This window comes from Diabrotica virgifera, chromosome 9 (assembly GCF_917563875.1).
Source record: "Diabrotica virgifera virgifera chromosome 9, PGI_DIABVI_V3a".
Taxonomy (NCBI): domain Eukaryota; kingdom Metazoa; phylum Arthropoda; class Insecta; order Coleoptera; family Chrysomelidae; genus Diabrotica; species Diabrotica virgifera.
Genome location: NC_065451.1, coordinates 205,150,029 through 205,175,955, shown reverse-complemented (window position 1 = coordinate 205,175,955; position 25,927 = coordinate 205,150,029). Strand labels below are relative to the sequence as shown.

At 31.2% G+C, this 25,927-nt stretch overlaps 1 protein-coding gene across 1 annotated transcript in view; it reads right to left on the bottom strand.

The window, feature by feature from the left end:
* Positions 1-25,927, bottom strand: part of LOC114330480 (frequenin-1) — a 760,895-nt gene that overhangs the window by 273,113 nt on the left and 461,855 nt on the right. The window contains exon 2 of the mRNA XM_050662500.1: positions 11,009-11,033. Within this exon, the coding sequence (XP_050518457.1) occupies positions 11,009-11,033 (25 nt within the window). The remainder of the gene's footprint in view (positions 1-11,008; positions 11,034-25,927) is intronic.

Here is a 25,927-nt window from a genome sequence, read left to right as displayed (position 1 = left end):
TGATTTAGTCACTTTCTGACTTTCATAATAATAATTTTTAACCGAGTTATTAAGTCTTAAAAATGGCCATTTTTGCGTTTTTCAAATTTTAAATTGCTTATAACCCGAAAACCATCAACTTTAAAGAAAAATTGCACAAAACTTTTTGCCCAGAATGGTCTAAAAAACCTAAAAAAAATTGTCCAGACCAAAAATAATAATTTTTGCAATTTGATTACAAAAAATTGTTAAAGAAAAATTTGGACCGCTTTTCTCGTGGGCGACTTCTTGAACCTTATTCTGGGATGTATTACAAATGTGATTATGCAAAAAATCTCATGGGAATATTTTTTTTTTGGCTTGTCTGATGCTAGTTTGTATAAATATAAATTTTTCGTTGCTTATTAAGCTAACCTAGCGAAATTTTTCTTCTTTTCTGACTCAAAATACCAACATTATTAATTTAGTCATCTAACATCTTATATGTTTCTCTTCAAAAATATGCTTTTGTTCAATTTAAAATATGTCTCCCATGCTGACTAAACAGTATTCCCCAGTGCCTCTGTCAACTTCTTTTTAATTTGGAACGACGGCGAAGCTCCCCCAAAAAGCTCTAAATGCGGAACGTGCCAGGCCTGGCAGGTCCAGTCATCCATTACTTTTGATATATATTTAGATAAAAATGGGAACACAAGAGGAATGAACATATGCTGGTATTTTCCGGGGTTAATCGTCATGTGAAAGAGATGAAAAATATGCTGACTATTTAACTGGATGTTTGGTTGAATGTTTGAAAGTGTCTATTGTCAGAGTAAAGGGTATCCAAATAAAAAAATTATAATGAAGGTATACAAGGTTAGAATATTATACAGGGTGTCCCGAAAAGATTGGCCATAAATTATACCACACATTCTGGGATCAAAAATAGTTTGGTTGAACCTAACTTACCTTAGTACAAATGTGTTTATAAAAAAAGTTACAGCCCTTTGAAGTTACAAAATGAAAATCGAATTTTTTCAATATATCGAAAATTATTAGAGATTTTTTATTGAAAATGGACATGAATCATTCTTATGGCAGGATCATCTTAAAAAAAATAATAGTAAAATTTGTTCACCCCATAAAATTTTATGGGGGTTTTGTTTCCTTAAACCCCGCCAAATTTTTGTGTATCTTCCAATTAATTCATTATTGTGGTACCATTAGTTTAACACAACGTTTTTAAAACTTTTTTGCCCTTTAGTATTTTGCGATAAGCCAGTTTTTATCGAGATGCGGCTTCTTTTTTAATATATTTAGATACAAATTTTATGGAGGTTTTGTTCCTTTAAACCTCCCAAATGTTTGTGTACGTTCCAATTAAACTATTATTGTGGTACCTTTAGTTAAACACAGTGCTTTTAAAACTTTTTTGCCTCTTAGTATTTTTTTGATAAGTCACCTTTTATCGAGATGTGGCTTCTTTTTCAAAATATACCTAAATATGTAAGTTATAATTATAAATAAATTTAACATTTGTGTCTATAATCATACTTAACCATATACAAATATGTGGTGGATTCGACAAACATTCAAAATATTAGGGCAGTTAATGAGGGTATTTGGCTCCGAATTCCATCCTACTACATCGATTTACTTGATATTTTTAAAGTAAGTAGGGAATAGCTCAATAAACAAAGTCTACCCTATGCCGATGTGTGCTTTTATCTTGTGGGTGGCTCCCACCCCTTCTCGGGGGTGGAAAATTTTTTGGTTAAAATAAGCACGGAACTTGCTAGATAACCTAATTCCAAGCAAAAACTGTTCTATAATTTTTTTTTGAAAACTTAATACTTTTTGAGTTATTCGTGGTTGAAAATTTACCATTTTCATTGAAAAAATGACACCTTTTCGGACGGTTTTTTGCGAATACCTTAAAAACTATGCATCTAACGAAAAAATTACATATGTTCCATCATGAATCTTTTAGTTATAATACAAAAGAGATATCTTAGGTGAGAAAAGTTTGTTTTTTGATGCATGTTCAAATCGGTGTATTCAGCTTGAAATGCCAGATAAACGGACGATTTTAGGTGCATAACGCAAACATACATTTTGTAGTGCTTGAAAAGACCTTTAAAATGAGCAATATTAAATGTCGATTACATTCAAACTAAGCGACATATGCTGCAAAAAATTGATGACTAATGTATTTTAAGAAAAATTGAGAAGTGTATTTAACACCTCATCCATCAGAATTGTTAATACATCGTTTTCCTTCTACAGTACTTTTTATCATAGTGTTATTTCTATGTTCAAAGAATTGGACGGGTTTAAAATGAATGGTTTTTGAAAACAATAAGATCAAATTATCGAGCGCATTTTTAAATTTTATTAAAAAATCTTCAAAAATGTAAGTTTTTTAGATAATAATTTTGTTTTTTTCATTACTGTATCTCTTATCATTTTTAAGTTACATGGAGAAAAGGAAGATTTTTAAGAAAATTTAAAAGTGCACTCTATAATTTGATCTTTTTTTTTTTCAAAAACCATTCATTTTAAACCCGTCTAACTTTTTGAACATAGAAATAACACTGTAGTAAAAGACATTGTAGAAGAAAAACTATGTATTTAAATTCTGGTGGATGAGGGGTTGAATACACTTCTCATTTTTTCTTAAAATAAATTAGTCATCAATGTTTTTTGCAGCATATCTCGCTCAGTTTGAACGTAATCGACCTTTTATATTACTCATTTTAAAAATCTTTTCAAGAACTACAAATAGTCCATTCTTTCACGGTTTTTGCTCTAAATTTTAAAGAACCGCTTGGATTGACATGGAATTTGGCATACATATAGCTTATATGTCAAAGAATAAAAGTGATATTGTGCCGATGTGTGCTTTTGCCCTGGGGTGAGTTTCACCCCCTGTTGGGGGTGAAAAAATATATGTCCAAAATAAGTCCGGAAATGGGTAAACTGACAAATTTTAAGTAACTTTTGTTCTATAGAGCTTTTTCGCCAAGTCAACACTTCTCGAGTTATTTGCGAGTGAATATGTTCATTTTTCAACAAAATAACCACATTTTTAGACGGTTTTTCGCAAATAACTCAAAAAGTAAGTATTTTGTCGAAAAAAACGATCTTAGTAAAAATAAAGCATATAAAAAAGTAAAAAAAATGGTGTACGCGTTAGGTCTTTGTATCTCGTAGAACCAGAGTTATAGCTAATGAAAAATATATTCATATTCACCAAATTTCAAATAGAATATTTCGACGTGAAATATCCAAAAAATTAAGCACTTTTTGGGAAAAACCCATTATAACTTTTTTAAAGTGCTTAAAAAGCTTTATTTCTGTTTTTACAAAAAGTTCCTAGCATTAAATTTAAGCAGGTTACGCTCAAAATAAAGTTGGTCCCTTTTGTTTTTGCAAAAAGAAATCGGGAAGACCACCCCCTAATTAGCAACTTAAATGAAATTAATCGTTACCGCTCCACAAATTATTTTATTTATGTTGTGTTTATATGATCTGTAAGTTTCATCGATTCAGAGTGCTTATTTTTGAAAAAAATTGGTTACAAATTAAAATTTTTAAAAATTTTAATTTTTAAAAATATGCTTTTTTTCAAAATAACTTAAAAATTGTTAGATACCAAAAATATCGAAAAACAAAAAAGTCAGATTTGCTTTTCTGAATATCATGTCTGTATTTTTTGTTTTTCTGTTAGACAAAAATTGATTAAGATTTGGTGTTTCTAAATTTGCATACATTCGTGATCAGTGACTCGTTCAACCCCTTTTAACTACAACCCTTTCAATAATAAGGACTTTGAATCGATGAAACTTACAGATCATATAAACAATTTATACACGAGTCAAGAAACTTGTGAAGTCGTAACGATTAAGTTTATTTAAGATACTAATTAGGGGGTGATTTTCTTGATTTTTTTACCAAAACCAGAAGGGACTAACTTTATTTTGAGCGTAACTTGTTTAATTTTGATGCTAGAATTTTTTTTTATTAAACAAAAATGAAGCTTTTTTAAACACTTTAAATAAATTGTATTGAGTTTTTCTCGAAATGTGCTTAATTTTTGATTATTTCACGTTAAAATATTCCATTTGGAATTTGACGAATATGAACCTAGTTTTCATTAGCTATAACTCTGCTTCTACTAGGTGTAGAGACGTGATGTTTGCACCATTTTTTAAAATTTTTTACAGGCTACATTTTTGCTGAGAATATTTTTTCGACAAAATTTTCGACTATTTGAGTTATTTAAGAAAAACCGTTTAAAAGCGTGGTTATTTTGTTGAAAAAATGAACACATTCACTGACAAATAACTCGAAAAGTATTGACTTAGTGAAAAACTCTATAGAACAAAAGTTACTTAAAATTAGCTAGTTTATCCATTTCCTGACTTTCTTTGGCCGAATATTTTTTCACCCCCAAGAGGGGGTGAAAACCACCCCAGGGCAAAAGCACATATCGGCACACTATCACTTTTTTTCTTTGACTTGTTAGCTATGTGTATGCCAAATTTCATGTCAATCCAAGCGGTTCTTTAAAATTTAGAGGTTTTGCAATATTTTACCGTTTTAAAGGACGGACTAAAAAGGTATTGGTAGCATTATGCACCTAAAATCGACCGCTTCTCTGTTATTTCAAGTTGAATGCACCGATTAAGGCATGGAACAAAAAAGAACAAACTCTTTTTATCTACCATATCTCTTTTTCTATTATAACTAGAAGATTTAAGGACGAACCTATCTCTTTGATTTTTTATAAGCTACAAAAATGTTTCATACAGTTCTTTTAGTTAGATGCATAGTTTTTAAGGTATTCGCAAAAAACCGTTCGAAAAGGTGTTATGTTTCACTAAAAATAGCTAATTTTCAACCACGAATAACTCAAAAAGTATCGAGTTTAAAAAAAATATAGAGCAGTTTTTGCTTAGAATTAGGTTCTCTAGCCACTTCCGTGTTTATTTTTAGCAAAAAATTTTCCACCCCCGAGAAGGGATAGGAACCACCCCCAAGATAAAACATCGGCATAGGGTAGACTTTGAATTAGAAGATAAGTAGAAGCTATTCCGAAAATTTCATTAAAATCCATGCAGTAGGATAGAATTCGGAGGTAATATCCTATTCTTGCTCCCATTGACATATCTCGATATACACTGGCTTATCAAAAAAGTACTAAGAGGCAAAAAAGTTTTAAAAACAATGTGTTTAACTAACGTTTTGGGAACGTACACAAAGGTTTTGGGGGGGGGGGTTTAAGGGAACAAAACCCCCATAAAATTTTTATGGGATGCACAAATTTCACTTTAATTTTTTTTAAGATGATACTGCCATAAAAATTCCACATGTCCATTTTCAATAAAAAATCTCTAATAGTTTTCGATATACCGCGTGTTCACTTATATTTTCCCCCATTTTAACTGCCTATAACTTCTAAGGCCTGCTCGTGAAGCTCTTTTTTCACTTAACATACTTATACAAAGGTGCCTGGACGTCAATCAAGATATATATGCGTGTTTTATTGACTATAATAAAGCATTCGACAAAGTACGACATGAACAATTAATGCATGTTCTGGAATCAAGGAAGCTGGACTACAATGACCTCAGGATTATATCGAATTTATACTATAAGCAACGAGCAAAAGTACGTGTTAACGATCAGCTGTCGGAGGAAATTGAAATCAAACGTGGAGTGAGACAGGGATGCGTGTTGTCGCCGGTTCTTTTAATGCCTACTCGGAAGAGATCTTGAAAAAAGCTCTGGATGGTGAAACAGCTGGAATAAAGGTAAATGGAGTTCCCATTAACAACATTAGATATGCGGATGAGACTGTCATCTTAGCTGAAAATATTGGGTATCTTCAGAGGCTGGTGACCAGAATAGCAGAGTTTGGAGAAAAATACGGGCTAACAATGAATGTCAAGAAGACAAAGTTTATGAGAATATCGAAAACTCAAAGAAATAACGAAAATCTCGTCATCAACGGATCCAATATCGAACGAGTCGATCAATATGCATACCTTGGAACAATGATCAACTCCACAGGAGATTACTTACAGGAAATCAAAATCAGGATAGAAAAGGCTAGAGCAAATTTTAACAAAACGAGGAAAGTGCTCTGCACAAGAGATTTGAAGTTGGACCTAAGAGTTAGGTTGGCTAGGTACTACGTTTTCTCGACTCTGTTTTATGGAATGGAAGCTTGGACCTTGAATGCTGCATCAATGAAAAAACTAGAATCATTCGAGCTGTGGGTGTACAGAAGAATTCTGAAAATATCGTGGACAGAACACGTTACAAACAAAGAGGTTCTGAGAAGGATGAATAAAGAAATGGAAATCCTAAATACCATCAAAACAAGAAAATTGGAATATCTCGGACATATTACACGTGGAGAGAGATACAGCTTGCTCCAACTGATTATGCAGGGAAAGATTCAAGGAAAGAGAAGCATAGGGCGACGCAGAATATCGTGGCTGCGCAACCTGAGAGAGTGGTACGAATGTACATCAAATGAACTTTTCAGAGCAGCCATCTCTAAAATACGAATAGCTATGATGATTGCCGACCTCCGCCGCGGAGATGGCACTTAAAGAAGAAGATAACTTCTAAACGGCTTAAGATAGAAATATGCGGTTTTCGATGAAATGTTTTATTTTAGTAAAAGTTTTGTCTGAATGGATTGAATTTTTTATATCGCTTTCAAATACGAAAAGAAAAATGGCGGATTTTTGAAAAAAACGTTGTTGACTTGTTTTTTAACGGAACACCCAGTATATTTTTTCGTAAATTGAAAGAAAGGTCATTCACCTATCCAGTGATATAAAGTCTTTCAAAATCGGTTGTCAAATCACTGAGTAATTAATTTTTAAAATGAGCGGTGCAACTTGGATATCGCATACCTAAATAACATAACTAAGCAAAATGATATTATGTTATGTGATTTCCACATTGCATCTTTCATTTTAAAAATTATTTGCTAAGTCATTTGAAAACAGATTTTAAAAAATTTAGTATCGCTGGATAGGTAAATGACTGTTCTTTCAAGCTACAAAAAATATACTGGGTGTTTCAATAAAAAAACTCAACAACGTATTTTTTTTTCCAAAAATCCGCCATTTTTTATTTAAAAGCGACATAAAAAATGGTCACTTACCTAAAAACTTGAAAAAACGGTCATTTCCCTATCCAACGATATAAACTTTTTTAAAATCGGTGGTCAAATGACTGAGAAATTAATTTGTAAAATGAGAGATGCAATGTGGAAATCACATATTATGTTATTTAGGTAGGTGATATCCACGTTGCACCTCTCATTTTAAAAATTAATTACTCAGTGATTTGACAACCGATTTTGAAAAAATTTATATCGCTGGATAGATGAATGACCTTTCTTTCAACTTTCAAAAAAATATACTGGGTGTTCAATTAAAAAAAAGTCAACAACGTTTTTCGTATTTGAAAGCGATATAAAAAATTCAGTCCATTCAGACAAAACTCTTACTAAAATAAAACATTTCTGCGAAAACCGCATATTTCTATCTTGAGCCGTTTAGAAGTTATAAGCAGTTAAAATGGGGGAAAATATAAGTATACACCCGGTATTGGAAAAAATCGATTTTCATTTTGTAACTTCAAAGGGTTGTAACTTTTTTTAAGAGCACATTTGTACTAAGGTAAGTTAGGTTCAATCGAACTATTTTTGACCCCAGAATGTGTGGTATAATTTATGACCAATCTTTTCGAGACACTCTGTATATTTGAGCAATATTTTTACTTTTCGACCATCTTTTTTAGGGGGGCGTCCTCGGATTTTCCCAAATTTTAGTATATTATTGTACTTTAAAATGTAGTGTATAGCTATTTTTTATTCCTCTAGTAGACCAGAGCGCATCTGTAAAAATATTAGTACATTTGGACGTTGAGAGGTGACTCAAATTTTTTTGCCGAAGTTGCTTGAAAATAACTCAAATAATAATATTTGACTTATCCTCGCTCTCAAAAAGGTCCGGAACATTGTTTAAATAATCAAAATGTCAAAAAATGAAGGAAAATTTCGATTTTTTTCTTCGTTTTTTGATTATAACTTTAAAAGTATTCATTTCCGAGAAAACTTGTACTGACATAAAAGTTGCGTAATTAAATTTCCAACAATATAGAATTTGTTAAAAATTTAAAAAATGGTCACCCTTGTTGCAAAATAGCAATTATTGCGATAAAACCATACAAAAACAAGTATTCGCATTTTACGTTTTTCAACCATTTATACTACACTTAGGACCTTCATATTTCATTCACAGAAACTTTATAATAAAGTTAAATAATACTGTAAATTTAATTAAGATTGGTTAAATAGATTTTGCAAAATAAATTTTGCAATCCAGCTTTCGCAAAAAAATTCATTTTTTCAAAATGTTACAGGACTGAAAATAAAGCAGATAGCAAGTTGAATTTTTTTTGCTTATAGAAGTGTACTGTACCTTTCATTTACAATTTGCAAAACTAAAATCGATTTACTACCACGGCGTCAGCAATTTTTTTAAATAAACATTAATTATTGGTGCTACGCGCAGGACAGCGGATAGTTTGCTCTGATTGGGCATTCCAATGACCTTTGATAATGATTGATACATTTTAATTTTTATTATATTTCGATATAAATAAATAAATTTGTTTATTGTAAAATAAAAACACATACTCTATCCTTTGAAATAACACTTTTTTTAGCAAAAATTTCATTGTTGATATATTTTAACTTAGAGAATAAAAGTTTATTATTTTTAAACATATGCAATTGTTTAAACAATATTTAACAAACAGTAATAAAATTAGTTTGATTTTTGTGGAATTAAAATATTAAAATACAACAAAATATAGAGTAAGAAAATAATATATTAGATAAAGATTGGAAGAAATTTTGGTGGAAATCAACTTGTGTGAATTCTACACCGCTGTCCTGCACCTAGCACCAAAAATTAATGTTTATTTAAAAAATTTCCTGACGCCGTGGTAATTAATTGATTTTAATTTTGAAAATTGCAAAGGAAAGGTAAAGTACACTTCTATAACCAAAAAAAAAATTCAACTTGCTATCTGCTTTATTTTCAGTCCTGCAACATTTTAAAAAAACGAATTTTTTTTGCGAAAGCTGGATTGCAAAATTTATTTTGCAAAATCTATTAAACCAATCTTAATGAAATTTACAGTGCTGTTTTACTATATCATAAAGTTTTTTGGGTAAAATATGAAGGTCCTAAGTGTAGCATAAATGGTTGAAAAACGTAAAATGCGAATACTTGTTTTTGTATGTTTTTTTTCGCAATTATTGCTATTTTGCAACAAGGGTGACTATTTTTTAAATTTTCAACCAATTCTGTATTGTAGGAAATTTAATTACGCAACTTTTATGTCAGTACAACTTTTCTCAGAAATGAATAGTTTTAAAGTTATAATCAAAAAACCAATAAAAAAATCGAATTTTTCCTTTCATATTTTGACATTTTGATTATTTAAACAATGTTCCGGACCATTTTGAGTGGGAGGATAACTTAAATATTATTATTTGAGCTATTTTCAAGCAATTTCTGCAAAAAAATGTGAGTCACCTCTCAACGTCCATCTCAAAACAGATCCGCCCTGGACTATAGGTGCACCTGGGACTGAAATATGACCCTCGAAAGGGTCAAAAATAGCTCTTTTTATCCTATATTTGAAGAGCTATATCTCTGAGCCCAATGGATCAATTTTAGTACATAAAGGTCTCATTTTCACTGTTATATTTCCAACTTTTTAATCAAATTTATTTGCAAAACCGCATAAGGTACGATTAATTCCGTAGGTTAAGAAGAACAAAAAACTTACAAATTTTTACGATCAAAGCCCGGATTATAAGCACAACAGAAAGGTCAAAATAAGCACTTATATACAAAAATAAGCAAAGTTTTTATGAAATAAGCAAGGTTCAAGAAAAAAACCTGTAAGTCAACATTGATGTGATGATATAAATATGAATAAATGACATTTACATTAAATTACATTTATTTTTAATTATCGTATTAATAAAAATAAATAAAAAATTACAAAATTGTTAAACTATAGTATAATAAAAAAATCGAAAAATAATTGACATATTTTTATATTTATAATTCATGGCCATTAGCATAAAAACCATTAACAATAATATGTTTTTCATAATTTTCTTGTAAAAAGCTATGTCTTCTATCTGTAGACATATTATTTATATGTAGAAAAAGTTCTTTCAACATCTGCAGATGTGATTGGTGCGTATTTAAATTTAGACAAATGTACCGATACTACCGAAAATTATTTTACAACAATATAAAAAATTTGTGCTTTCTGCAGACAAATATTAGTTTATTACATGGACAGGTATAATGATGGGTTTTCCCGTTTATCTTCTAAGCCTAAGGGATTTAAATTCTTATGGTTAATTGAATTATTAGAGTTTTATAGCAGTGCATACTTATAAAATTTTGCTTGAAAGACAGGGAGTAATACTGGATTTTTAACTATAGTTTATCATAAGAAGTAAAATAAACAAAGATAAGCAACATATCTTTAAGCTAAGCATTTTTACTAAAAATCCCAATAATAAGCAAAAAAGCAAAAAAAAGCAAAATGCTTATAATCCGGACTTTATTTATGATTTTCGACTAATTCTCAAAATTTAACTTATCATCACAATCATCATTCAATCCGGATCTATCCACTGCTGGATATAGGTGTTCCTCAATCTTTTCCATGTATTTATGTTTTGTGCTAAATTAGCAAATTTAACTAAACAAGGAAAAAATGTAGAAACAGGCAAATGAAAGAGTTTTTAAATCTGTTTCAAACGAGCATTTGTAAGCCAGTTTTTGTCAGGTATTGTAAAATAGCCAGTTTTTCAAAAATCGCATTTTTTTTTCATGTGAAAAATGATTGTGTAAGTACTATTATCGAATATCATAATTCATTATAAACTTATTGCACATAATATTTATTGCTTTGATTTACTTACCATTGTCGTATTTCCTTTTCTGTGACTGAAACAAAAATAATTTATAAATATGCTGAATGTAAAAATAATAATATCGGGAAATAAAAAATATAATATCACTTATGGCTTATATTAATTTTAAGACAGATAAACTTTAATCCTTTTTTTTACATAGTTTACCGCCACTCAGTCAGTCACAACAATTCTATTATTAGTTTAAAAAGAAAAAGAAAAAACAGTAAGAAAAGGAAACAAAATAAATGTTACAATAACAGTGTTAACATATGTGAAGGTGTTAGGATATAAGTAAGATATTACCTTCTTGTCTAGGGACTGTTAAGGCATTTTATTTAGATAAAATTAGACTAGGTCGCGGATAGGAGGTAAATACAAATAATGGAATAAAATAAAGTTTCTTAGGCAGTCATATATTTTTTCATATTTAGTGAAAGTAGTGTAACAGAAATTTTACGGTGAAAATATATTACATTTTATTAAATTTTTTGTTAGATCGCTCCGTTGTCGCTCGTGCTCTAAACATCGCGTGTGTTCGCAAAAATCATACTTCACGAACTGTTTCATAAATAACTATTTTAATTTTTAAAATAAAATACATCTTGACCACAAGTGTGCTTTGTTTTAGCATAAAAAAACCAAAAATAATAATGCGTTTAAAATAAATTCTACAGAAAAGTAGAGTCAAACAAAATACAACTGCCGCAGAGACCATTAAAATGTATTTACCTCCGTTCAAACTTTTTTTGCGCAGAGTAATTCAGGTATTTCCAGGGCCGTACCAACCAGGTGGTACAAGTTATATTTTTTATTTTTTTAATACCTACATTATCAAGAACTATCTAATACAATAACCTTAAATCAGAACAATAACACAAAGAAACACTAATATCTTTTAACGAAGCGCAAAGCTATTACAAATGTTCAAAGTGACTCCCCTTAGACGTGACACAATATGTAACTTTTCTTCATCGACTGTCGTATTTGCGCAAATATTCCTGGTGTATTTCTTATTGTGTAAATCAAAGCCTTAAAAGATCTATATGAAAATTCTACATCACAAGTAAAAATTGGCAACACACTACCTAAAAAGTTCATCGTTAACAAGGGTCTGCGCCAGGGCTGCTGTATTTCACCAACTTTATTCAAGATATATGTTGCAAAAACACTAAACCAGTGGAAGCGTAAATGTCACGGTATGGGTATATACCTCGGAGAGGTTTGTTTAAATACCTTACAATTTGCTGAAGATCAAATCATTATAGCTAATGATAAAGAAGATCTACACTATATGGCAAGAAAACTAAAGGAGGAATATGAAAGTGGGGTTTGGAAATTAATGTGAAAAAAACTAAATACCTACCCATAGGAGCTAAGTTATTAAATATCGAACTAGAGGATAATGAAGAAATCACACCCTGTAGTGAATACACGTACCTGGGAGTAATCTTCGATAGAACGGAAAAAGACGATGAGGAAATAAAGAAAAGGGTAACACAAGCTAGAAGAACAATTGGCTGCCTAAATGGAATACTTTGGAACTCCGAAATAGGAATACAGCGAAAATACAATATCTATGAAACACTTATTAAAATCAGCCTACTTTACGGAGCAGAAACTTGGAGAATAACTGAGAGCAACTGTAGAAATGGATGTGTTTAGAAGATCGTTGGGTATATCCCGTAGGGAAAGAGTTCGAAATGAGGAAGTAAGACGACGAATTGGAATAGATGGTTACTTAACAACAGATATCGAGAGGAAATAGTTGATTTGGTATGGTCATGCTCAAAGAATGGAAGACACAAGATTGTCCAAAACGATTATGCAGTGGGTACCATCAAACCACAAAAAACGAGGAAGACCCAAAAAGACATGGATAGAAGGAGTAACCAAAGCAATGAGAACAAGGGATCTTAGAGATGGCCAATGGGATGATAGAAGGGCGTAGAAGTTAGGCATCTAGCCAGGCATTGTCTCACAGCCAGGCATAATTCGATTCCTCAGGTCGTCAACATTTTTGACGGCAGTGGAATAAGCTTAAGACTTAAGAAAACCCAAACGCAAAAATCTAAAGGATTTAAATTCTGCAATCGAGCAGACCACTGTATCGTATCTCCTCTATCTATCCAGCGATTTTTATATACTGTATCTAACTGATTACGTGAATTAATACTAAAATGGGCTGGTGTACCATAATGCATGAACCATAAAGGTTGTCTCAGCTGTAGAGGAATTTCTTCAAAAAGAATGGGCAACTCTTGTGTCAACGGCCTAGCCTATCTATTGTTAGAGCCTAATTAGCATGTAGTTAAGTTTCTCCTTCTCCAATAGGAGCTTCAGGAGGAACTTCAATAAAAGAATTAAATATAAAAATATTGTATGCACCACACGCATAAAGTGTCTTTTTTCACTCATGGAATTGCCGCAATTGCGGTCAATCTTTCCTCTATAAAAACATAAAATTCCGAAAGCTTACTAGATGGATTGTAATGCAAACAATAAAGTTATAGTCAAATGTGTTCCTACTAATCTATTTATAATTACTTCTTCCCGTTTTTCTGTTCTTCAATTAGTAAAACTACCACTGCCTAATAGAACGAAACCAAATAGAAGCGCTATTTTTGTCCCCTTATGTAAACAGCTGCTCCAACAAAATTACTTAATTCTTCAACTAAATCTCTTTCATTTCGCAAAGCTCCCATTCTCTTTAATCGATATAAAGACAAAAAATATAAAAGGATTTTGTAAATATCTTAACAAAAATAAAACGAGTCCATAGACTGCTAGACTATAATTAGATAAAATGTTTACTATGAAAACCTTTTCCGGAGACTAAAAGAATTATTTGTTTTTCAACGTTTGAGAGAAAACAATTTTTTAGATTAAAAAAGAAACGACATTCAGTATTTTATTATACCAAAGTTAGTATCTCAATGTGGAGTTCGAATTTGGGGAAAAACTATTAACAACATAACATATGCAGATGACACAGCGATCATGGCTGAAACTATTAGTCTAAGGGCCGGTTGTTCGAAAGCTAATCAACAATGATCATTATCAAATATTTAATTACTGTCACCAACTGTCAATGTCAACTTTGTTTGGGTTGTTGAAAACATAATATGAAATTACTTAATCAATTATGTTAATAATTGTTATGTTAATTGATTAACTAATCTCATAATTTTAATCAATTATGTTTTCAGCAACCCAATAAAAGTTGACATTGACAGTTTTGGTGACAGTAATTAAATATTTGATAGTGATCATTGTTGATTAGCGTTCGAACAACCGGCCCTAGGAGCTAGAGTCGAAAAATCATCGTCTTAAGTAATATGGAGTTTGGCGCGTGAAATGTGTCTATTATACAGGGTGTCCCGAAAAGATTGGTCATAAATTATACCACAGATTCTGGGGTCAAAAATAGGTTGATTCAACCTCACTTACCTATATACAATAGTGCACACAAAAAAAGTTACAGCCCTTTGAAGTTACAAAATGAAAATCGATTTTTTTTCATATATCGAAAACTCTCAAAGATTTTTTATTGAAAATTGACATGTGGCATTTTTACGACAGCAGTATCTTAAAAAAAAATAAGTAAAATTTGTGCACAACATACAAATTTTATGGGGGTTTTGTTCCCTTAAACCCCCCCAAAATTTTGTGTACGTTCCAATTAAATTATTATTGTGGCACTATTAGTTAAACACATTATTTTTAAAACTTTTTTTCCTCTTCGTACTTTTTCCATAAGCCAGTGTTTATCGAGATATTTTGAATATTTGTCGAATCCACCACATATTTGTATATGGTTAAGTACGGTTATAGAGACCTGTTAATAATCTGAAAATTTATTTATTATTTACATTTTAGGTATATTTTGAAAAAGAAGCTACATCTCGATAAAAGGTGACTTATGAACAAAAGACTAAGAGACAAAAGTTTTAAAAACACTGTGTTTAACTAATGGTACCACAATAATGGTTTAATTAGAACGTACACAAACATTAGGGGGGTTTAAAGGAACAAAACCCCCATAAAACTTTTACGTAAATATATTGAAAAAGAAGCCGCATCTCAATAAAAACTGGCTTATCGAAAAAATACTAAGAGGCAAAAAAGTTTTAAAAACGTTGTGTTTAACTAATGGTACCACAATAATGAATTAATTGGAACGTACACAAAAGTTTGGGGGGGTTTAGGGGAACAAAATCCCCATAAATTTTTTATGGGGTGGACAAATTTCACTATAATTTTGTTTTAAGATGTTCCTGACATAAGAATTATACATGTCCATTTTCAATAAAAAATCTCTAATAGTTTTCGATATATTGAAAAAAATCGATTTTCATTTTGTAACTTCAAAGGGCTGTAGATTTCACCTCCTATTTTGTTAAACCTCCATCGATTTGCATGAAAATTGGTGACTAGTTAGAGAATACCCCAAGAAATAAAAATGATTTGGTGCCAACTTTTACCCTGGGGGTGGATACCACCCTTCTCGGGGGTAAAAACTATTTTATTAAAAATAACCCCACAAATTGAAAGAGGGACAAATTTAAAGTAAAATTTGTTATATCATGTTATGAAAATAAATCAATACTTTTTGAGTTATTAAAGATCAAAGATTTGAATTTTTCGTGAAAAAAAAAATGCATGGTGTAAAGCGGGTTTTCATAAATAACTCGAGCTATACCAACATTAGGTCTGGATCCCGCGTATGAAAATAAAGTTGATTAATAGCAAGCTGAAAATTTGTTAATAGCTTAAGGATGTCTAGTCGGTTAAACTTTGATATATGGGAACACTGGAACAGGTACAGTTTTAATTGTGGAACAGGTTAAAAAGTTGGAACGGTCAGACCACGAAAACGGCACATTTATTTTGTCCGACAGAATAGACTTAAACTCTCCGAACAGAGATTAAACTCTCATGCAAAAATCAGACTGCTATTTTATCACCTGTCATAATTCCTGTCATTTGACATATTCTAGCTAGATGTTTCACTCATTAAAACGCCCATTTGGTGATAAATAGCAGTCTGATTTTTGCATGAGAGTTTAATCTCTGTTCAGAGAGTTTAAGTCTGTTTTGTCGGACAAAATACATGTGCCGTTTTCGGGGTCTGACCGTCCCAAATTTTTAACCTGCTCCACAATTAAAACTGCCCCTGTTCCAGTGTTCCCATATATCAAAGTTTGTCCGACTAGACACCCTTAAGCTATTAACAAATTTTCAGCTTGCTATTAATCAACTTTTTTTCATACGCGGGATACAGACCTATATCTTTTACGAGCACGAACAGATTCATAATAGCGAAAGTGATGAAAATAAATATGATAGCGATTTTAGTGAATGTTAAAGCGAAAGTGAAAAATAAATAGTATTTTCAACGAAAATTTTGTTTTCGTTTATAAATTCGCAAAGTCTGTTCGTTTGTTCGTGCGTTGCCGCCCCTGCAATATTTGGAGCTTATCTACCGATATCAATGTAGTTTTGTCTCCTGAATCCAAATCTGAAAACGGCATTTCGATATCTCAAACCATCTTTAAGATAACCGACCTCAAAGACAAGTTGCATCTCGGGACAGCAATTTAGGATGTTTTAGCAATTTTAGATAGCGAGATAATTCTACAATGGAGACACTGATAAAATGAATTAAACCTAATGTACGTAAAAATGTAAACGAAAATTTCATATTATTTCAAACTAGTGCGTGATTCGACTGACATCGGCTAAAAATGCTTGCGATCAAGACCCTAAATTGCTGTCCCGAGATGCAAGTCTGTTTCGTTTGACACAGAAACGGCAAAAGAATTGAAATATCAAATAAAGTATTATTTATTAATGTTAGTGTAAGTAATGTTAAATGGCAGGTTACAAAGTTTATAAAAAAAAATTTTATTAAATTTCTTTTTACACCCGAGATCTGAAGCTTAGCCCAGTATCTATATATTTTAATATGTATGTTATTTGGCAATTACTCTTCTATGAAGGATTTATACCTATAGGACGTAAGTTTTTTCAATCTTGTATTTTTATGAAAACATTCTTAACTTAAATGTCCTTTTAGGAAGCCCTGACGATGGCACGTGATGTGCTGAAAGTACTTAGTTAATTTTACTCTGTATTAGAAAATAACTTCCAAAATTACAGTTATTAAGAAAAAATTATATAAAATAGCAAATTAGCGAGGATCAAGTGAATAGAATTATTATTAACAGAATTAGTTTAATTTAATTAAAGATACCAAATGCATAAAGGTTTAACAAAGTTAAAAAGACAAGTGGACTGGAAAGTTTATGTATAAAAAGTAAAAATTATCAAAAAGACTGTGGATATTGATGAACTATTAAATTCAATGAAATTAACTTACAAGGATTAAAATATTACTCACGGTAAGAAGAGAGATACCATATAAACGAATTTATGAACAGAAACATGAACTTAAATAAACACAAGATACAAAAAAAAATATTTCCACTTCCACCATTTAGGAGAGACTGGCATGACATGGTCAAGAGTTGCCAACTGACAAAGCTTGGAATATGGGCTAGAAGCATATAAAAGTAATATATGACTGATTATTTAATTGTTGTCTTTGAATACGAGTTAGATAAGGATAGAATATTTTTAGCTGATAAAAGAGAGAGGCCAACTATTTTTGAAAGAAAAATAGTAAAACAAAACAAAAAGTTAAATTAGAGAAAGTAGGAAATTAATAAATTCAATACAAATTACATCTTATATTAATAGAGATAAATTAAATATATTTTTAGTTATGAAAATACTTCCAATATATTTTGACGCTAAAGTAGTTTCCCGGATGGAAAATTTTGATATTTACCATATAGTCCTGTCGCCAGGGGGGGTACAGCGGCCTCCTGTATTCAGATGGACTTACCCAAGTTTTTATTATGTATTTTGGCCCGTAGAATACGATTTTTTTGGGTAACAGTTGATCCGGATGTCGATAAGATTGTTATAAACAAAGAAGTTGAGGAATTACATAACAGCGATTTCTCGCAAAACAAAACATGCTTTTGTATTTTTTGGGCCATTCTAACCAAAAAATGTTCCTACAAGTTTTTTCGTAGGATGCATAGTTTTCGAGATAAACGCGGTTGAACTTTCAAAAAATCGAAAAATTGCAATTTTTGAACTCGAATAACTTTTGATTAAAAAATGAAATAGCAATTCTGCTTACCGCATTTGAAAGTTCAAGTCAAATTCTATCGGTTTCGAATATATACATTGCTAAAAATTTATGTGTTTATTGCTAAAAAAAGCTATAAACACATAGTGTTTCCCGTGCCTAATACATGCGTTTACATGCATGCTACGTAGAAATAGCCTCGCTTGCACTTGTACCTACTCTACCTACTCGTTCGATTTTAAATGAGAAATCATTGAAAACATCACTCCACCAGCACTAGGTGTTTATACTTTTGTTTAACAATAAAATAATAAATTTTTAGCAATGCAAATAACTAAAACCGATATACTTTGACTTGAACTTTCAAATGCGGTAAGCAGAATTGCTATTTTATTTTTTAATCAAAAGTTATTCGGGTACAAAAATTGCAATTTTTCGATTTTTTGAAAGTTCCACCGCGTTTATCTCGAAAACTATGCATCCTACGAAAAAATCTGTAGGAACACTTTTTGGTTAGAATGGCCCAGAAAATACAAAAACATGTTTTGTTTTGCGAGAAATCGCTGTTATGTAATTCCTCAACTTCTTTGTTTATAACAATCTTATCGACATCCGGATCAACTGTTACCCAAAAAATTCGTGTTCTACGGGTCAAAATACATAAAAAAAACTTGGGTAAGTCCATCTGAATACAGGAGGCCGTTGTACCCCCCCTGGCGACAGGACTATATTTCCACTTCCACCATTTAGGAGAGACTGGCATGACATGGTCAAGAGTTGCCAACTGACAAAGCTTGGAATATGGGCTAGAAGCATGTAAAAGTAATATATGACTGATTATTTAATTGTTGTCTTTGAATACGAGTTAGATAAGGATAGAATATTTTTAGCTGATAAAAGAGAGAGGCCAACTATTTTTGAAAGAAAAATAGTAAAACAAAACAAAAAGTTAAATTAGAGAAAGTAGGAAATTAATAAATTCAATACAAATTACATCTTATATTTATAGAGATAAATTAAACATATTTTTAGTTATGAAAATACTTCAAATATATTTTGACGCTAAAGTAGTTTCCCGGATGGAAAATTTTGATATTTACCATAATCTAAAGAAAATTACTGTGAAAAATAATATAACCGGAACATAATACACCAATTTCTTAAGCTGAATATCAAATATCAAATAGCAGAAAAACGGTGTACGGAAAATAGGTAAATTATCATTTTTCTTCCACGACCCTTTCGCAGGTTTATCGCTTCCGCAAGGGTATCTGACACGCAATACCGCTATCGTGCAAACCTTTATTAGTTTTGGGGAATTTCTCGTAATTGATCACGTTTTCTAGGATATTGGCGATAACGACAATAGTATTCGGAAATGTGTATCGTTTTATTTAACAGAGAGCAGTATGTTATTCGGTAATCAGAGTGGAAAAGCAATATAGTTTTTTTTGTTACTCTTTTATAAAATATTGGTTAGATATTACAGTATACTTAGTGTTGTTCTGAAGCTATTTTCTTGTGGCATTTTTATAATCAAGAATATTCAAATGGGAAATAAGCCACAATTTTACCTAAAAATGATTTTATTAACGTTTCGACGCCCAAGTTGGGTGTCGTTGTCAAAATACAAAATAATACTAAATAAACAAAAATGGTGTTGCTTAGTAAAAAATTCTTCTAATAATTTATTTAATCTGACTCATTTATATCGGCAATTCAGACACGTATTATACATTTTAAAGTAGACGACTTTAAAATGATATTGCCAATATTGGTGAGTTGCGTTCCTGAGACGACTTTACTAAAAGATAGTTCATTCGATTACATGAAATCAATCCCAACTCAAGAATATCCGCCACAAAAAATCATAGCATGTGATCTGTCTTTAAAAAGACAACCAAATGCAACGGTGGCACTGAAATTCTCGCGTTAGAGATTCCATAGTAAATCGCGAGGGAAAACCAGGAAAAACCTCGTGATACTATCCCGACATCGTAAGTATTTGGGTTTACATTTAGTTTATTCTCAAAAATAATACCAAATTCTGACTTGATATTTTAAATTTTAAATAATACTAATATAAAAAAATATGTACTAACTCGATATGTTACTGATTTACTAATTGTGGTATTTTCTTTCTATTGACTTCCTCCTTTAATATGGGTAACCACATCCTACTGCATTCTACCGAGGAATTTGCGACACAATTGGTTTCATTTAGCATAATTAGAGCCGCTTCTTTGATTTTTCTCTTTTTACTATCTGCTTCTTTCAGGACTATATTTGAATCTCTCCACTGAACTCTATGTTCATTATCCCATGCGTGTTGACATATTTGAGATCTATCAAAATCTCTATTTTTTATATAGGACTGATGTTCATTTACTCTAACGTCTAATGGTCTTGACGTTTCACCTATATAAAATTGTTCGCATTCACAAGGTATTTTATAAGATATAAAATATTATTTATCCTGAAAGAAGCAGATAGTAAAAAGAGAAAAATCAAAGAAGCGGCTCTAATTATGCTAAATGAAACCAATTGTGTCGCAAATTCCTCGGTAGAATGCAGTAGGATGTGGTTACCCATATTAAAGGAGGAAGTCAATAGAAAGAAAATACCACAATTAGTAAATCAGTAACATATCGAGTTAGTACATATTTAGTATATTAGTATTATTTAAAATTTAAAATATCAAGTCAGAATTTGGTATTATTTTTGAGAATAAACTAAATGTAAACCCAAATACTTACGATGTCGGGATAGTATCACGAGGTTTTTCCTGGTTTTCCCTCGTGATTTACTATGGAATCTCTAACGCGAGAATTTCAGTGCCACCGTTGCATTTGGTTGTCTTTTTAAAGACAGATCACATGCTATGATTTTTTGTGGCGGATATTCTTGAGTTGGGATTGATTTCATGTAATCGAATGAACTATCTTTTAGTAAAGTCGTCCCAGGAACGCAACTCATCAATATTGGCAATATCATTTTAAAGTCGTCTACTTTAAAATGTATAATACCTGTCTGAATTGCCGATATAAATGAGTCAGATTAAATAAATTATTAGAAGAATTTTTTACTAAGCAACACCATTTTTGTTTATTTAGTATTATTTTGTATTTTGACAACGACACCCGACTTGGGCGTCGAAACGTTAATAAAATCATTTTTAGGTAAAATTGTGGCTTATTTCCCATTTGAATATTCTTGAGTATACTTAATGAAAAAAAAATACCTACATATTGTCACAACCTTGCAACATATCGATAATTATATTTCTTCACTTATACGATCTCAATATGTAATTTATTGCATTTTCTATTACTTCTTAAGAGGAAACAGTAGCGAGCAACAGGTAGCGAAAACGCGTTCCAAGATTGCGGCTGTAAGTTTTGAATATTTTTTCGAGATATTTGGCACACGTATTCGTAATATAATAAAGAATGGCGGTACAGAGCCCAGTTTGAAAAATATATTAATATGTGGAAATTACTCTGTAATTAAATACAATATTAAAAAAACGAGCCTGTACCTCCATTAAGAAGAACAAAAAAATACACTTTCTTCAAATAAACTTTTTTATCCGATGCCTAGATTTTGTGTCATTTTGGAAACTAATGAAATAATCTAGGCATCGGATAAAAAAGTTTATTTGAAGAAAGTGTATTTTTTTGTTCTTTTTAATGGCGGTACAGGCTCGTTTTTTTAATATTGTATTTAATTACAGCGTTATTTCCATATATTAATATATTTTTCAAATTGGGCTCTGTACCGCCATTCTTTATTATATTACGAATACGTGTGCCAAATATCTCGAAAAAACATTCAAAATTACAGCCGCAATCTTGGAACGTGTTTTTGCTACCTGTTGATAGCTACTGTTTCCTCTTAAATGAACACAAATGTTCGGCCATCTGTCCCTTGCAGCTTCCAATCAACTCGAATATGAGAAAAGTCATTAAATTAATACAATATTTTCGTTGGCACTTCCGTAACCTTTGACTTAAAGATTGTTACACTCTGAAAACTAATTTATAATCTCGATTTCCAGTTATTTCTTCTTTTTCACAGGTTTTCAGCCTTCAAAAAACAATTTATAGCCTAAATTTACCACATGTGGATTAACATAGATCGGATTAGAATCAAAATCTCAGTTCAGTATTAACGCATTTATGCTCTTCAAACCTCTAAAAGCTCTTTGTGGTACCAGACCGAACTAAAAGCTTTTATGCCTGGTTGCACCAACAGATCTTAAGCTTCAACTTAGCTAAGCTCTACTTATAAATAGGGCCACCTTGAGTATCACGTACGTTGCACCACAATTTTAGATTCTTACCTTATTATCAATTATATATATTATTATATTATGGTATTCTTATGCCTGGTTGCACCGACAGATCTTAAGCTCCAGCTTAGCTAAGCTCTACTTATAGATAGGGCCTCCTTGAGTATCACTTACGTTGCACCATAATTTTAGATTCTTATCTTATTATCAATTATATCTATTATTATATTATGGTATTCTCATTGTAATATATTATAATTATATTATATTAATTCTTATGATATTCTCGACTTAAGCCTAAGATCTGTTGGTGCAACCGGGCATTATTGTAATATATTATAATTATATTATATTAATTCTTATGATATTCTCGACTTAAGCTTAAGATCTGTTGGTGCAACCGGACGTTATTTTCTTATAGCTTAAATTAGACACGCATAAAAATTAACTGATTATCCCCCTCGTTGTAAAAGTCTAAAGAAGTCTGTTTTTATGCTGCTCAGTTTGTCAACTCAATCAGATACCGATCGCAGAGTTTGTCAGACGCATTTAGCACAACTCAGATTAGATTCAAATTATGGATGAAGCAATGGCCATCTCGACCAAAACACCCAGTACCCAAGTAGCACCGAACCGGTTTATTAAGTCTTTTAAGGATGCTTTAAAACTGTACAATAAAACTAAAATTAAAACCATTTGGTTTTTAAGTAAACCTTAGGGTTGCAATAAAACCGTTTTCAGCATAAAGACACTATGAAAGAGGTCAATAACACCAAAAATAAAAACCTTCTTAAAACTTTGTTTTCTTAAGCAACTGTTTTTAAAGCTGCTCTCAAGGTGCTTTTAAAACCATGTTAAAAGACACTTTAAGTGCAGCCAGTTTTATAGAAAACTTAAAAAGGTTTCTTAAATGGAGACTTTTAAAGACAATTTACCATATTAAATGATTCTTTAAACCCATATACTCCATATAGGCCAATAAATTTTTACAGTGTTATGATAGGTAGATACTCATTTATGATCATAAAATAATAAAAAGTACTTGGTTATTTCGGACTGTCAAGGTAGACAAACACTTGCGCACCCAACTTTATTGATAATGTTAACAAAAAGAGTTCTAAATAACTCACGCGCCCTAAAATTTCTGACTTTTTTTGAAAAGTAATTTTATCTACAATTTTAATGTTTAAATGTTAAAATAAACCGAATTTATGTCTCTAAGTCGCTTATTTATAATTTTTATGTAAGCCTTATATTGTAATCTATCATGGTTTTCAGCATCTCCAGAAAGCAATATGGCCGAAATCCAAATAAAACTATTGTCTATCGACAGAGAATTGTTAAGATCAAATGGTTTTATTTTATACCTTGCCAAGGGCATATATCCTTCATAAAAGCAAGGTTGCTTTGGAATTAGAACCGTTTAGTTTTAATGCTGCTGTCAATAATGCCACTCGGTTTTAATGTGAATCTAACCTAAAATCGAGGCGTCCTAGTCTTGTGTATGTTGTATTTTTCTTTTAAAATGACCAGTTTGTTTATATTTTATGTACTTGCGACTTATTTCTTCCATACTAACTGTACTTCCACTTTTTACAACACACTACACCACTGTTTCGCTCTAAAACAAATGGCCGACCATTTTGGACATGAAAGAAGAAGGATGAGTTTAGTTTTATTGTTTCTAACAAGAAGCATAGTTTAGTCTATACGATAACCAAATTGATTCAGTTAAGAGCGTTTGGTTTTAATATAGCCTACTAATTGCTTTTCAGAAAGCAACTTTAAAGACAACTAAAAAAATAGTTTTAAGGCATATGTTTTACTGACATAATAGTCTTGAGATCAAGTAGTTCTAATAATAGGTTTTATTAGTCATATTAGTCATAGTAGTCCGTTGTCAACTGAAAAGGCTATGTTTTGAATATCTTTTTGATCAATTTCAATTTATGGTGAAATCCAGACGCCAAATCTAGTGTTATAAAATACTGGCATTTTCCAAGTTGGTCCAATAGTTCTGAAATTTGTGAAAGTGGATAACGGTCTTCTACTGTAAGTTCATTAAGCTTACGATGGTCAATAACAACTCTCCATTTCTGTTTGCCAGATATGTCAAGTTTTTTTGGTACGACCCAGTCTGACGATGACCAGGGGGATATGGAATGCCGAATTATTCCTCGCTCTAGCATTTTGTCGGATTGTGCCTTTACTTCTTCTTTATGAACCTGTAGGTACCTGTAAGATTTTATGTATATCGGTTTCGAGTTGTTCGTTTTGATTGCATGTTTAATTTCGTTTGTGAATGTCAATTTGTCACCTTCCACATATAATATATCTGAAAATTCCGTACAAATGTTTAGAATTTGTTCCTTTTCTTCTGGTCGAGGTCGAGTTATGCATATTTCGTCAGCAATGAAAGGGCTAGGGACCTATCAAGACATTTTCAGTAGAAAAACAACACGGGACCATTTTAAACTGATCTTTCCATGTTTAGCTGATTTTTTTTAAATCATAATGGTATCTGATATACATAATAAATATGACAATAAAGTGAAGAAAAATAGAAAAATAGATACACTTAAACTGCTTTATGAATTATACTAAAGTTTTTTGTGTAGCTGTAATTAGAAATATTGTGGTAAAAAAGCATTGCTTTTAATTAGACAATGGCGGATTTTGAATACATACAAAATTCTAATGAATACGACACTGTCTTTACCATATACTGCTATGTTTATAAGGTATCCCATATATAAAGGTAATAAACGGAGTCAATTAGAAATCCTGATTATACATCAGAGATTAAGAACCCTTTGGCATAGTTGGAATATTACAGTTTAAACAGATACCCTTAAACTGTTCCCCGAAGAACGGTAAATAGTTTCTAGATTACACCAATACACTTTTTACGATCTTGGAAATACTCCACTAGAACTTTGAAGTTATTTTATAACGTTAATTTACATTGTAGATGATTTCGTTAATCGAAAGTTGGAAACTTTGTTAACACTTCTGGGATAAGCGCTGGATGAGTGTCTGAGGTTTTAAGGTAGTGATGTCTTATAATAATAAGTTATTGTTGCTTATGTTTAAAAAAATTATATTTGTGAGACAAGAACAATTACAGTAAATGAAATGAATGTCGACTCGATTTAAGTTCTCTGCTTAACCCAGATATGACAATATCAAAAGGCACCGCTAGGAAAATATTCCAATATGCGGTTCAGAGGACCTTTATGAAACGAGTCTTTGTACTCTAATACAGAGTATGGCATTAGTAAAATTAAAAACTCTACGGTTTCGTTTTGATTTAAATCTAAATCTAATTTTTAATAATAGTAAGCTTGATATACAGGGTGTTTCATTAATAATTGTCCATATAGTAACTGGAGAAACCTTAGCACAAAATACGAAGATTTAACCTAAAACACTTAAATAAAATGTGGTTCCTTACTGAGTTACAGGGTGTTTTATC